Raw genomic sequence first — 13,943 nt, 5'->3', positions numbered from 1 at the left:
AGCTGGTTTCTCTGGACACTATACCCTTAAGCCAACTGCACGTGCACTTTCACTAATTTAAACACACCTCATCCCCAGTGCTGTACTCCATCGCCAAAATCTTAGTTTTGAAAAGGAGGCTAAGAAAATCTTTTTCCCCCACATAAATGTAACTAAAATGAGGGCATTTTCACCTAACAGGTATTATTCTGCTTAAAGTCGTACTTCCTCATAAAACAAACAGATTAGATTTGACATAGCAAGACTAAATTAACTAAGAGTTAGTTGTCTTTTAATGAAAACAAAATTCACAACTAGTACACTAAAAAATATCTGAAAGGAGACACACCAAAATATTCCCACAGCCCGAGGCCTCCCTGTCTGAAATGCTTGGGACCAGAGGCGTTTTGAATTCGGGATTTTTTTTTTCATTTTAGAATATTTGAAAAATGAGGTATCTTGGTGAAATCTAGACATGAGAATCATCGCTTCAGATATGCCGCACACGGCCTGGAGGTAGTGGACACTGCATTTCAGCACTCGCATCCCTCCCACAGCTCAGCCAGGTCAGCTGCGCGATCCTCTACTCTTAGCATGATGCTGGTTCTCAGAAAGTTCCAGATTTTCACATTAAGGACGCTCAAGCTGTAGTGATCACATTTGAATCACTGCATAAGACATTATTTAAAGATTATTTTAGCATATCTATTTTATCATTTTGATATGGATTACTTGTGTCCAATAATATTTAAAACAAAAGCAAAGAACAAAACAAAAAAAAATTAACTATGTAACTAACTAAATACATAAATAAGCCAAAAGCCAAAAACTAACATACTGAGTAAGCCACTTCCTCACAGAAGGGTTCACAGCAAAATGCGGAAAGAACACTGGTGTAAACTCACCTTCAGAATGTTCAGACTATTTCAGAACCCAATGGATAGTTCAAAAAATAAATATCACCACAGGGTTAGCATTAAAAAATCTTTTTTCCCCCCCAACACTTCTTAGTATTAAATGACGTTCCATTGGCTAAAACACAGGCACAAAATAAATGATGCATTTTCAAATCCCATGACTTTGCCAATTCAAAGTGACAGACGCAGCTAGATGTTAATGACTTTATAATAAGAGCAAATGATTTGACAGATCTTTTGAATCAATAGCATTTCACCCTTAAGAGAATAGCTCTGAGATTATTAGCTAAAGATGTCAGGATTTTTTTTTAAGGCACTGAAATAAATGCATACAACACATGTTATCAACACACTGAGATGTCACAACAAGCACATTGAGAGAGCTCTCAAGTAGAGTTACATTTTAACCTGGATACTGCTCAGTACTTTAGCCAATAAACTGTAAAATTCAAACAAAAAACAAAAACAGATTTCAATGTGCTAGGTCTAACAAGTTCTCTGGAGAAACTGCTGGCAATTGTGAAATGACTGCTTAGCTCAAACTGTCCTGCACACTTAAGACACCTGCTCCTTGCCCTCACTAAATAATTTTTCAAAGTCAGCCTCTTCTGAGCATTCTACACAATGTGTACAACTTTGAACCTCTCAAGTAAAACATATATATATATGATTACTTTAGAAAACCTCTGTGTTTTAGTCATATTAGCGAACAGAATTCAGTTTTTGCTTCCGTGGCTCTGCCCACAGTAGCCTCTCCCTGGCGTGGGCCTCCCGGGTCCACACAGGAGGCCCTGCCATGTGTTTTCTGTAAATAATCACAGCCTGGAGGCTTTCCTTCAGGTACCAAAGCAGTCTCACTGAGATCACCTAGGGGACCTTACAGAGATCAACAAAGACTTCTGGACTGATTATAATTATGCAGATGAAAATGCCTCAGAAAAGGGCCTACCCGAAACATTTTCTTACAGATTCCTGAACATACATCAACAATCATATTTCCTAGGTGTCAAAGTTCACTGATTTGTACCAGCCTATCAGTATTTTACACAATGCCATGACTTTCGCTTGGCTCCAGGGAGTGCAGTGAACACTGCTGTGTAAACATGACTGACAATAAACACTTGCATTCGGTTAAGCACCTGTGCATTCCTGAGGTGATGGGAACAGGGCAGGGAAGGGCCTTCCTGCATCCACCACTGGGACAGCTGCTGGGAGAGGAAGCCTTCTTCTACCAGACTGCCAGGTCGTCTAGCTATGAACATATTCCTGAGTCTCTGCGAGGAACTTCACTCAAGCATTCCAGCATTGTCTTGACTGTGCTACAGCCTACGGTGCCCAGGCTCACGCCGTGACTAGTGCAGTGGTAAAGGGGAACAGAACGAGAGCAAACTGCGGGACAGCTGGGTAAAACCGAGCCAGTGCAGCAGCCCCCTGAGCTGGAATCTTGCTGCCCATGGTCAAATGGTCAGGATTTAGTTTCCGGCCTATGCAGCTCAGTGCAGGGTTTCCCGAAGAGTGAGTGGTACTTTCAGGGCGGCCCTCAGAATCCCTCAGGACTAAGAACGCAGACATCAGGAGACCTGCAGGCAGCGTGAGGAACGGGATTTGAGAAGCCTTCTGTGAAGGCCTGAGCATCACTGTGAACCACTGTTTTGGTCCTCAGACTGTGGTCAGGGATCCCCAAGAACCACTCAGGGGGTTTGTAATTGCAACATGATCTCATCAGCACACTGAGGTGGCGCTGCTGCCTTCTTTTCACTAATCTAGTCAGGTCTTAATGGCACAATAGATTGAATGTAGAAGCAGATATGCAAATTATGACTTCTTTACATCAAACAGAAAAAATAATTGCAGAAATGGAATACAATCCCTCAAATCCTTTCTTCTTGGAAGCTATGTTTAAAATAATAGATGTCACGTTTTAATGTTTAGTATTGAATATGTCATATATCAAAATCCACATAAGAAAAGGCGTGTCACCTGGGCTTCAGTAGCACTTGTCCTGCATCCTGCGAATGTTTTTGCTGAAGCGCGCTCCCCAGCTCCCTTGCACACTCAATGCACACCTCACTCCAAATTCGACTCACAGGTGGTTTGCATAGAAGCTCTTTAGGCTCGTTTTCAGGCCAGGGGAGATGGAATCTGATAGTGAAATACTGAAATCCAACTGGTTTGAGTTAAAAACTCAAGCTACGAAACATGTTTTCCTTGGTGACATCAGAATGTAATAAATAATCATTTAATTTAAACACAAGGCCAGCTGATGTGTACAAAATAGAAAAACATGTTTTATAAGACACATTTTTAAAAACTACTCATTAATCAGTGATGTGACCTTACACGCATTAGATTCTGAGAGCTGGTTGATGAACAACTAATCCCAAATCACAAAAAAACAAAAAACAAAAAAACCTTGATTTTTGAAAAAATGAGAATAGGGACAAAGTAGGGTTCCTACAGGGGAATCTTCAACATCAGCTTTTAAGAAAGTATAGAAACCTGGCGAACAGATTAGTACCGCCTTAGGCTAAGCTACATAACTGCATTTGTGAGTGAAAACACGTCTGAGGTACTGATGCCATATCAGCACCTGAGTATCTCGCCATTTCAGAATGCAAAGTGAGACCATGCTGATGTGTACGCACAGGTGTGGTTATAAAACAACAGGCCCTTGTGGTCTTCTCAATTATGAAAATAATTGCCTTTATGCTTCTAGCCTACCTTAATTTGTTCATATATTGCCATTTAAAAATTCGGAGACAGCTAATGTTTAAACAAATCCCTGCTATTTAGGAGTGATGTTTAAGTGACATGCTGTGAACACAGCTCCTAAATTTTTCCATATTAAGACTCTAAATAATGCAGATATTTAATATATGTAATGTGTATTAATTGGAATTTGAAAATAAACATTTTTTTCTTTCTGTGTGGCCTTTGGAAAAGCACCACAATATAGCTTCTAGTCTTATGCTACTTTCCCGACGTGCACCAATTTAAATATCTTCTCATCAGAAGAGTCAAATGGTGCTCCAACCAAAAGTCCAGGCAATCTGGCCTTTCTCTCTCCACTTTGGTTTGTGTGCCCACTTACAGCAAGTGTTCCACTTGGCCTATCAGAAGCCAGTGCTACGGAAGTCCTCTAAAAGGCTCAACCGTCTTCTGGAGTCTCTGAATGACAACAGCATTCTGCAGATGAGCTTCAGCCAGCGTCAGCGCCTCGTCCAGTAACCGGAGGGAGGGAAGGGCCGTGGCCAGGGAGAAGGGAGGACCTCGTTGACAGCCTTGGTATTTCTCGATGAAGTCCTTGATGTGGCTTACCCTATAAGACAGCACAGACTATTACTATAATTTCATGGGTACCTGAATGAATTAAAGCTATTACCAACCTGTAAAGGTATCAGGATGTTAATGTACAGAATAACTTAATTATGATAATTAATCTTTGGCTCTTTTTATTTTTTAAGGTTTACTTATTTTTATTGGAAACTCAGATTTACAGTGAGAAGCAGAGACAGACAGAACAATCTGCTGGGTCACTCCCCAAGTGGCCGCAACAGCTGGAGCTGATCTGATCCGAAGCCAGAAGCCAAAAGCTTCTTCCAGGTCTCCCATAAGGCTATAGGGTCCCAAGCCCTTGGCCATCCTCCACTGCTTTCCCAGGCCACAGACAGGGAGCTAGATGGGAAGTGGAGCAGCTGGGATACAAACTGGTGTCCATATGGGATCCCGGTGCATGTAAGGAGAGGACTTTAGGCACTAGACTACCGCACCAGGCACTGGGCAGTCTCCAGACAGCCAATGACCATGGACCAACATTAACGAGGAAAGCTCCTGGAAGCCTTCTCACCTTTCACACTGAAATCCTCACAGATGAAGCTGTTAGCAAGCACGGGTCTGCCCAAGGACGGCTCAGTGGGAACGGAGTCATGAACAACCAGGACATTTTCTCTTTGCTGTCATAGGAAGGGAGCTCCAAAGTTGTGAAAAATGGGATTAACATTTTTAAATCTAAGTATATAAAAATCTTCAGAAAATTCATGAAAAATGCTGCTATGGGGCCTGGCGTGGTGGCCTAGTGGCTAAAGTTCTCGCCTTGAATGCGCCAGGATCACATGTGGGCGCCAGTTCTAATCCCGGCGGTCCTGCTTCTCATCCAGCTCCCTGCTTGTGGCCTAGGAGGGCGGCTGAGGACGTCCCAAGGCCTTGGGACCCTGCACGTGCGTGGGAGACCTTGAAGAGGTTCCTGGCTCCTGACTTCGGGTCGGTGCACCACTGGCCATTGTAGTCACTTGGGGAGTGGATCATCAGACAGGAGTCTTCCTCTCTGTCTCTCCCACAGGCTTAACTTTGGCTAAGGTCTGAGGCAAACCAGCTTACGCCAGTTCACACCACACACTGGCAAATGCCGAGGTGAGGCAGGCCATACATGGCAGAATGGGCCACAGCACCCAATCAGCACATGTGAGACCCAGGGGAGAGTGAGCAAGCTGGTAGAGGGGCTGGAGGGAGCCCTTCTGCTGGGCCACTATTCCCACTGGTGAGCATGAGAGCTGGGTTTGGGGGACGACCAGGCCGGACAGGGCTACAACACGTGTTGGCCTGCATGTGAGCTGGATTGGGGACATGCCAGGCTGGGTGGACTGTACCTACTGGTACATGCATAAGCTAGCATGGGTGAGGGTTGCATGGGTTTTGCTGCAGCAGCAGCTGGCATGGGGGTGAAACTGCCGCACTAAACTGCAGTACCACCTGGAGAATGCAATATCTAAGAGTGGGAGTAGGCCCATTAGGGAAACAGCGGGCACCTTCCTCTTGAGTTGCCACTCCCACTGGTGACCATGAGAACCAGGACTGGGACAGGCATAGTGAGACAGAGAGTGGCACTCACCAGCACATGTGGGCTGGACAGTGGAGCTGGTTCGGTTGTCGAACTAGGCTTCTATGCCCATTGATAAGTGTAAGAGCTGAACCGGATGTGGGACAGACTGGACCAGTCTGCTGTACATACTGGCAAGCACGGGAACGAGGGCAGCAAGCGGGCCTGGTGGAGGTTACTGACAATCACTTTGACTTAGTTTCAGCTCCATCTGGATTGTGTGGGGGCCAAGTGTGGGGTGGGCAATATTAGGCTAGGTGGAAATACCCAATAGTTTGTGCTGAAGACAGGGCTGGGCATCAGGCATGGTAGCCTAGCAGCTAATGTCTTCATCTTGCACATGTCAGGCAGTGGGGTCTGGAGAGATTTCATCGTGATTTGAGTGGCAAGATTAGTAGCAACACAGAACTGCTGAACTACCAAAGCCACCTGAGCGGGATCCTCGGAGCATGCCCCACATCGAGGACCCTGGGATGGTTGGGAGGCTGAGTGTGGCTTCTCTCCTTATCTCTTCCCTCCCCCAACATAAGGGAAGGAAAAAAGAGGATGTCTAAATAAATAAATAAATAAATAGAAATTAAAACTCACATTTCACTGGGGCAGGGGAGAGGCACGAAGGCTCAACAGTCTAATCCTTCTAATCCTACACTTTCAGGTGCCGACAGCCCCCACATGGGCACCAGTTTGTCTTAACTGTTCCACTTCTGATCCAGCTCCCTGTTATGGACTGAGAAAGCAGCAGAGGATGGCTGAAGTACTTGAACCCTGTACCCACATGGGAGGACCTAGAAGGATCACTGGTGCCTGGTTTTGAATTGGCTCAGCTCCTGCTTTTGCAGCCATTTGGGGAGAGAACCAGGGGATGGAAGATCGTTCTCCCTGCGTCTCTCCCTCTCTCTGTAAAATCTACTTTTCAAATAAAGATACATAAATCTTTAAAAAAAAAAAATACAGCCTGGTACAGTAGCCTAGTCGCTAAAGTCCTCGCCTTATACGCACCGGGATCCCAAATGGGCACCTGTTCTAATCCTGGCAGCCCAGTTTCCCTTCCAGCTTCCTGCTTGTGGCCTAGGAAATAGTTGAGGACGGCCCAAAGCCTTGAGACCCTGCACCTGTGTGGGAGACTCAGAAGAACTCCTGGCTCCTGGCTTCAGATTGGCATAGCTCCGGCTGTTGCAGTCACTTGGGGAGTAAATTACCAGACAAAATATCTTCCTCTCTCTCTCTCCTCCTTGCTGTATATCTGACTTTCTAATAAAAAAAAAAAAAAAATCAATCTTAAAAAACAAAACAAAACAAGACAAAAACATAAGGGAACCCAAGTTTTTGCACAGTGGGTTAAGCTGGTGACTACAATGCTGGCATTACATACGGGGCTGGTTCAACTCCTGGCCGCTTAAGTTCCGAGCAAGAAGTAGCAGAAGTTGGCCCAAGTCTTTAGGCCCCTGTACCCATATAGGAGACCCAGATGAAGTTCTAGGCTCCCGGCTTTGCAGCCCTTTCGTCCTGGTATCCATGTGGGTACAGGAGTTCAAGTACTTGAGCCATCCTCCGTTGCCTACCTCGGCACAAGAGCAGGAAGCAAGATTGGAAGTGGAGCAGCTGGGAGTCAAAATGACACACATATGGGATGCTGGTTTATCTTCTAAACACCCACAATGAGGACCGGGCTAGGAGATGGGAATGCAATGTGGGTGTCCCCTGTGGGTGCAGGCACACTCCTGCCTCCCGGGGTTATAGCGACAGGAAGTAGGAGGCTGGTGCTGGCAACAGAGCCCAGGCACTTCCCAGAGGGACTTGGGCAACTCAACAGGTCGCTTCAGCGTGGGCTTTCATGCCAACCCCTAGCAAAAACCTTAAATATGTTCACCTTCTTTGGCTCAAGTAATTTAACTCCTGAAAGATGACAAGGAAACGCAGGCCCATAAATAACATTTACGTAAAATGTTATTTCCACCACGACCTTAATACTGAATTTACAAAGAGACAAAAACAACTAGAAAGAAAAAGAGATATTACAATGATGAGAGAATAAATTAAAAACAGAACATCAAGTAAGTGGAAAAATGGTTACAACTGAGTAAGCCGGGAGCCAGGAGCTGCTTCTGGGTAATGCATGTGGGTGTTGGGGCCCAAGGCCTTAGGTCATCCTCCACTGGTTTCCGAGGCCAGCAGCAGGGCTAGATGCTCTAGTTCTGATCCAGCTTCCTGCCAACGTGCCTAGGAAAGCAGCAGCAGGAGAGTCCCAGTGCTGGAGCCCCTGGCTTCCCATTTTAGCAGGGGCAGGCCCCAGCCAAGAGGCCATTTAAGGAGCAAAGCAGCAGATGGAGGCTCTCTTTCTCTCTGTTTCTTGAACTCTGCATCACAAATAAATAGATAAACACACACATAAATGTTAAACAAATATGCTGTTGACTGAAAAAAAAAAAGAATTAAATTAGGAAAAAAAAAATCACATACACCAAAAGAGAAAACTCACCTATGAGAAACGTTAAATGTCTGGACAATCCTCTTCCCACTGGCCAACCAAATCTGTACATTAGTGATGGGTTCCAAGTGGTTCAGCGGGACAGCAGACGCAACATTTTTATTTTTGACTTCAAGAGTCTTTGTTTTAGATACAATTTTTGGTGTAGCACTAAAAAAGAAAAAAAAAAATCATAGAAATTGGTCAACTTCCAGAAAGCCAGGTGCATATACTGTCACCAATACTATGTGAGTAGTATTTTACAGAACAGAGCAGCTTACTTTTATGTGTAGCCTGGGTGACATTTTTCTCTGCTTTCTAAAGATTTACTTACTTTACTCTGAAAGTCAGAGTTACAGAGAAAGAGGGAGAGCCAGAGAGGTCTCCCATCTGCTGGTTCATTCCTCAAAAGCTGCAACAGCCAGAGCTGGGCCAGCCTGAAACCAGGAGCCAGGTGCTTCTTTCCAGGTCTCCCATGTGGGCGCAGGTTCCCAAGGACTTGGGCCAACTTCCACTGCCTTCCCAGGCTACTAGCAAGGAGCTGGATTGTAAGTGGAGCAGTCAGAACTCGAAGCAGTGCCTATATGGAATGTCAGTGCTACAGGTGGAATATTAATTTGATATGCTACCACTCCGGCCCACAAGTTACATTGCTGCAAGAAACTCCAAGTAAATTCTCCATAGAAATTATTCCCTGGTAGCCTGGCATGGTGGCCTAGTGGCTAAGGTCCTCACCTTGCATGAGCTGGGATCCCATGCAGGTGACACTTCTAATCCCAGTAGCCCCACCTGCCATCCAGCTCCCTACTTGTGGCATGGAAAAAGTCGAGGATGGCCCAAAGCCTTGGGACCCTGTACCTGCTAGGAGTCCAGGAAGAAGCTCCTGGCTCCTGGTTTCGGATCAGCTCAGCTTCAGCCTGCGGCCACGTGGGGAGTGAAACAGTGAATGGAAGGGCTTCCTCTCTCTCTCTCCTCCTCTCTGTATATCTGACTTTCCAATAAAAACAGATACATCTTTTTTTTTTAAAAAAAGTCTTTGGGTTACAAACAGAAAAAAGAAAAAGTATTTGTTAATTATTCTCAGACAGATGGCAGAAGTTTTATATGTGTGTGCAAATATATCCCTTAATCATCTTTATAATTAAATATGAAAATTTAGGAAAATGATCCCATGTTTGATCTTGCTGCACACTGTGTCACAGCCATAATAAGATATGACAAAAACTCCAAAAGCTTAAAGATTTTTACATTGACATTAGCAACAAGTATGTATTTTGAAGTGTATGTATGTATGTATGGTATATGAAAGGCACGGTGACAGAGAGAAGTGGGCAGAGACAAAGACTCTCTAGCCCCTATTTCACTCAATGGCCACCACTGCTGGGTCCGGGCCAGGCTGGAGCCAGGAACTCCATCCAGGTCTCCCATGAAGTGGCACTAGCCCCAGAACGTGGATCTTCCATTCTTTTCATATTTCATATTTCCAGGGAGCCAGGTAGGAGAAAGTCAGGATGGCGTTATAAGCAGCAGCTAACCAACTTCAATCTCAAAATTCAAAGAGTAATCTCCTAAGACAATGTTGCCGACATTGTTAATGTTTAAATGGACTCTAAATATTCAACAGCTAGCATACGTTCTCTGTAGAATTACTAGCAAAGTTCAGACGGTAGGTGAGAAGGGGAGTGAACGGTTCATCATCCAACTTTGTCCTTGACACGCCAGATCCTTTTGACAATAAAACCCAAACAAGCCTCGATCATTGTTTAGTGTGGTTGGCATATAGTATGCCTTGCACTAAAGATGACTTAGGAGTCACGAAAACGAACACTAAAGAACTTGTTTACAATGGTGAAATAGTAATCTTTGCGATTCCTATCGCCCACATGGGTAAGGCAACACTGGCCTCCGCGGGAGCCCTGCGGACGCACAGCGCCTCGGGGAAGCCTTCTCACCTTCCCAGCCGGTGGCCCTGTCCTGAGAAGGGCCGGAACACAGGCTTCGTCGACAAGCACACTTCATTTTTCTTATCTTCAACCTTAACATCCACTTCTTCTTTATCAAAAACTCTCTGCAATTCTGAAGGCAATTCCCTTAGAAGGCAAAAAAAAAAAAAAAAATTATAACTTCTCTGAGTTCTTTTCTGAAAAACATTCTGTACAAAAAATGAATTGGATTAATACACTGTTTTAAAGATTTATTTTTATTATTTTTTATTGGAAAGGCAGATATACAGAGAGGAGAGACAGAGAGGAAGATCTTCCATCCGATGATTCACTCCCCAAGTGAGCGCAACGGGCCGATGCTATGCCGATCCGAAGCCAGGAGCCTCCTCCAGGTCTCCCACACGGGTGCAGGTTCCCAAAGCTTTGGGCCGTCCTCAACTGCTTTCCCGGGCCACAGGCAGGGAGCTGGAAGGGAAGCGGGGCTGCCGGGATTAGAACCGGCGCCCATATGGGATCCCGGGCGTGCTAGGCGAGGACTTAACCACTTGCGCCACCGCGCCGGGCCCTAATACACTGTTTTAAAGGTACTTAAAACAGAATAGCTAAATAACACAAACAAACAATACTAAAACCCCAAACAATATTATTGTTGTTGTTCTGTATGTGTGTGTCTGTGTGATTGGAAAGGCAGATATACAGAGAGAGAGACACACTCCGCAAGTGGCTGCCATGACCAAAGCTGAGCTGATCTGAAGCCAGGAGCTTCTTCTGGGTCTCCCACACGGGTACTGGGTCCCAAGGTTTTGGGCCATCCTCAACTGCTTTCCCAGGCCAAAAGAAAGGAGTTGGGGCTTGGCGTGATAGCCTTGCAGCTAAAGTCAGGATCCCATATGGGTGCCGGTTCTAACCCCAACAGCTCCACTTCCCATTCAGCTCCCTTCTTGTGGCCTGGGAAGGCAGTCGAGGACAGCCCAAAGCCTTGGGACCCTACATCCTCGTGGGAGACCTGGAAGAAGTTTCTGGCTCCTTGCTTCAGACCGGCATAGCACCAGCCATTGCGGTCACTTTGGGAGTGAATCATCAGACAAAAGATCTTCCTCTCTGCCTCTCCTCCTCTCTGAGTATCTGACTTTTCAATAAAAATAAATAAATAAATAAAAAAGGAAGGAGCTGGATGGGAAGCAGGGAAGCCAGGACAGGAACAAGAAACCCTATGGGATGCCAGTGTTGGCCAGGTAGAAGATTAGCTAACTGAGCCATCAAGCTGGTGCCAAATGGGGAAAGTCCTAACAAAAACCAATATTTAACAAGTTATTATAAAATAGCTGATGTTTCTGGCTAACAGAATAACACAAATTCATTTAGTATGTACTTACTCCTTGTGTTCTTTTCTGAGCCCTTGGTAAGTTAAAAAAGTTTGTTTTTTAGTAATTTTACTTAATTGAATAGGGCACAAAGGGTCAAGGACTACTGCAAAGTGGGTAATACCATTTTTTCTACACTAATATCATCATTTTTTTCCCTGTATCTGGGGTCAGGGGAGAAACAACGGGAAAAGCCCCAGCCAGCCTCCCATCCATCCCAGGTCCCCCATGTAAGGCACGCTCCGAGGGTCCTGCTCAAGCAGTTTTGATAGTTCAACAGTTCTGAATTGCTTAAAAAAGGTTTTTAAAGATTTATTTTCATTTTACTTGGAAGGGTAAGAATGTGTGTGTGCTCCTACTCCAGCCCTTTCCCCGGGTGCTTGCAAGAGCCAGACGCTGGGGGATTCACGCAGTACCCGTCGAGTCAGCGCCCGCTGCCCGCCCAGGAGGCTGCAGCAGCAGAGCAGACACACGCATGTGGGTACAGGTGTCCCAAGCACTGTCTTCACTGCTTGCCAAACTCCCACCCATAAAAACCTTATCGAATAAAGTAATAAAGGTCTTATTAAGATCTCATAATTCTAGTCACACATCCTAAGTTTTGGTGTAGGGGCCGGCAGATGGAGGATCCTCTAGAGCTTTCACTCTATACAATCATATATAATCCTCCCTAAATTTTGGTTAAAAAAGAATTCCAAGAATAGAAGAAAATATTTGCAAAACATACATTTGGTTAAGGGACTTGTAATCAGAATACATTAAGAACTCTTAAAATTCAACAAAAAGGTAAATAGCCCAACTTCTAAATCAGATAAAGAAAAAAAAATGGGCAAAGAATTTAAGGAATATTTCTTCAATGAACACAAACGGTTCAGATAAGCACAGGAAAACACGCTTAGCATCACTGGTCAAAAGGGAAATGAACGCTAGAGCCACAATGGCCTCCCGCCTCCCGCTCACCCACTAGGGTCATCACAGTTGTGGGTGGGGGATGGAACCTGAGCACTGCAGGCAATGCCAGCGGGCAGGGTAGACGGTGTAACCCCTCTGGAACACAGCTAGAGGTTCTTCCTGAAGTTAGACACTGAAGTAACAATGCCCCTATTCTTACATATGTGCCTGGGAGAACCTAAACATATGACCAGGAAGACACATACACGAATGCTCACAGAATTACTCCTAATAGCCACACATGTTGAAATGATGCAAACACTAACCACCGATGAGACACGGCGTATCTGTACAACGTGATGTCACCCGATGTTGGAACCCTGAAAACACTGGGCTAATAAAAAAGGTGACAAAAGATCACAACTGTGTGATTCCAGGATGCCGTTTCTAGAGTAGGCAAATTGATAGAAAGTAGATTAGTGGTTACATAGGACTGAAGGAAAGCAGAAATGCAGGGTGACTTCTAGTACTGAGTTTCTGTTTGGACTGATAAAGACGTTTTGAAATTGAATAGCCCTGATAGTTGCACAGCTTTGTATATACTGAAAAATACGAAATTACTCCTTAATCTGAACTTCAGGAGGTCCAGCACTGTGGCTCAACAGACTAATCCTGCCTACAAGCTCCAGCATCCAATATGGGTCCCAATTCACATCTCAGCTGTTCCATTTCTGACTCAACGCCCTGATAGAGCCTGGGAAGGGGGCAGAGGATGCTCAAAGTCCCTGGGACCCTGCACCCATGCAGGAGACACCAAGGAAGCTCCTGGCTCAGGGCTTTGGATCCGCTCAGCTCCAACCACTGTGGCCACTCGGCGAGTGGACCAGACGATGGATCCTTCTTCTAAGAAGCTGCAGCAAGGCCAACTCCACTCGCCACGCTAGTCTAGAATCCGTACGGAGCGTCCTGTACTTTACAACCTTAGGACTACTGTCCGGTTTGGATGAGTCAGCCAGGTAGACTATATGATTGTTCTAGGACTGTGTAAAGAACACTAAAACAGGATGCTTTCACAGAACAACATGCTGAGGACATCCTATTCACAAAGCCTGCTTACCCTTTTTTGATGGAGTTCAGAAACTGCTGACTTGCACCGTCAGAGTAACTTCTGAAGTCATCATTGACTGTAAATCCATTTTTCCATAACTTTATATTTACATCTACCTGCAAAACAGTAAAAAACACATCATGTTAGTAACAGGTTATATTAAAAGTCCTATGAAAATGTATTCCATGGATATACGAATTCTTAAAAAAACATCATTTATTGGCAGTGGGGGGAGGCAACACGGTAGTCTAGTGACTAATGTCCTTGCCTTGCATATACCAGGATCCCATATAGCGCCCATTCATATCCCAGCTGCTTCACTTACCATCCAGCTCCGTCCCTGTGGCCTGGGAAAGCAGCCGAGGACAGCGCAAACCCTTGGGACCCTACACCTGCAT

The 13,943-nt window shown here is 45.1% G+C and overlaps 1 protein-coding gene across 1 annotated transcript in view; it reads right to left on the bottom strand.

The window, feature by feature from the left end:
- Positions 1 to 979: 979 nt before the first annotated feature.
- The window catches only part of UBXN2A (UBX domain protein 2A), a 30,678-nt gene continuing 17,714 nt past the window's right edge, over positions 980 to 13,943 (bottom strand). The window contains exons 4-7 of the mRNA XM_040992909.1: positions 13,555 to 13,661; positions 10,192 to 10,329; positions 8,252 to 8,410; positions 980 to 4,215 (exon numbers count right to left, since the gene is read on the bottom strand). Of these exons, the coding sequence (XP_040848843.1) occupies positions 4,023 to 4,215; positions 8,252 to 8,410; positions 10,192 to 10,329; positions 13,555 to 13,661 (597 nt within the window). The 3' untranslated portion in view covers positions 980 to 4,022. The remainder of the gene's footprint in view (positions 4,216 to 8,251; positions 8,411 to 10,191; positions 10,330 to 13,554; positions 13,662 to 13,943) is intronic.

This window comes from Ochotona curzoniae, unplaced genomic scaffold (assembly GCF_017591425.1).
Source record: "Ochotona curzoniae isolate NIBS_2020 unplaced genomic scaffold, NIBS_Ocur_1.0 contig_883, whole genome shotgun sequence".
NCBI lineage: Eukaryota > Metazoa > Chordata > Mammalia > Lagomorpha > Ochotonidae > Ochotona > Ochotona curzoniae.
Note: the sequence above shows the minus strand (reverse complement) of the source record. Positions and strands in the feature narration are given on the sequence as shown.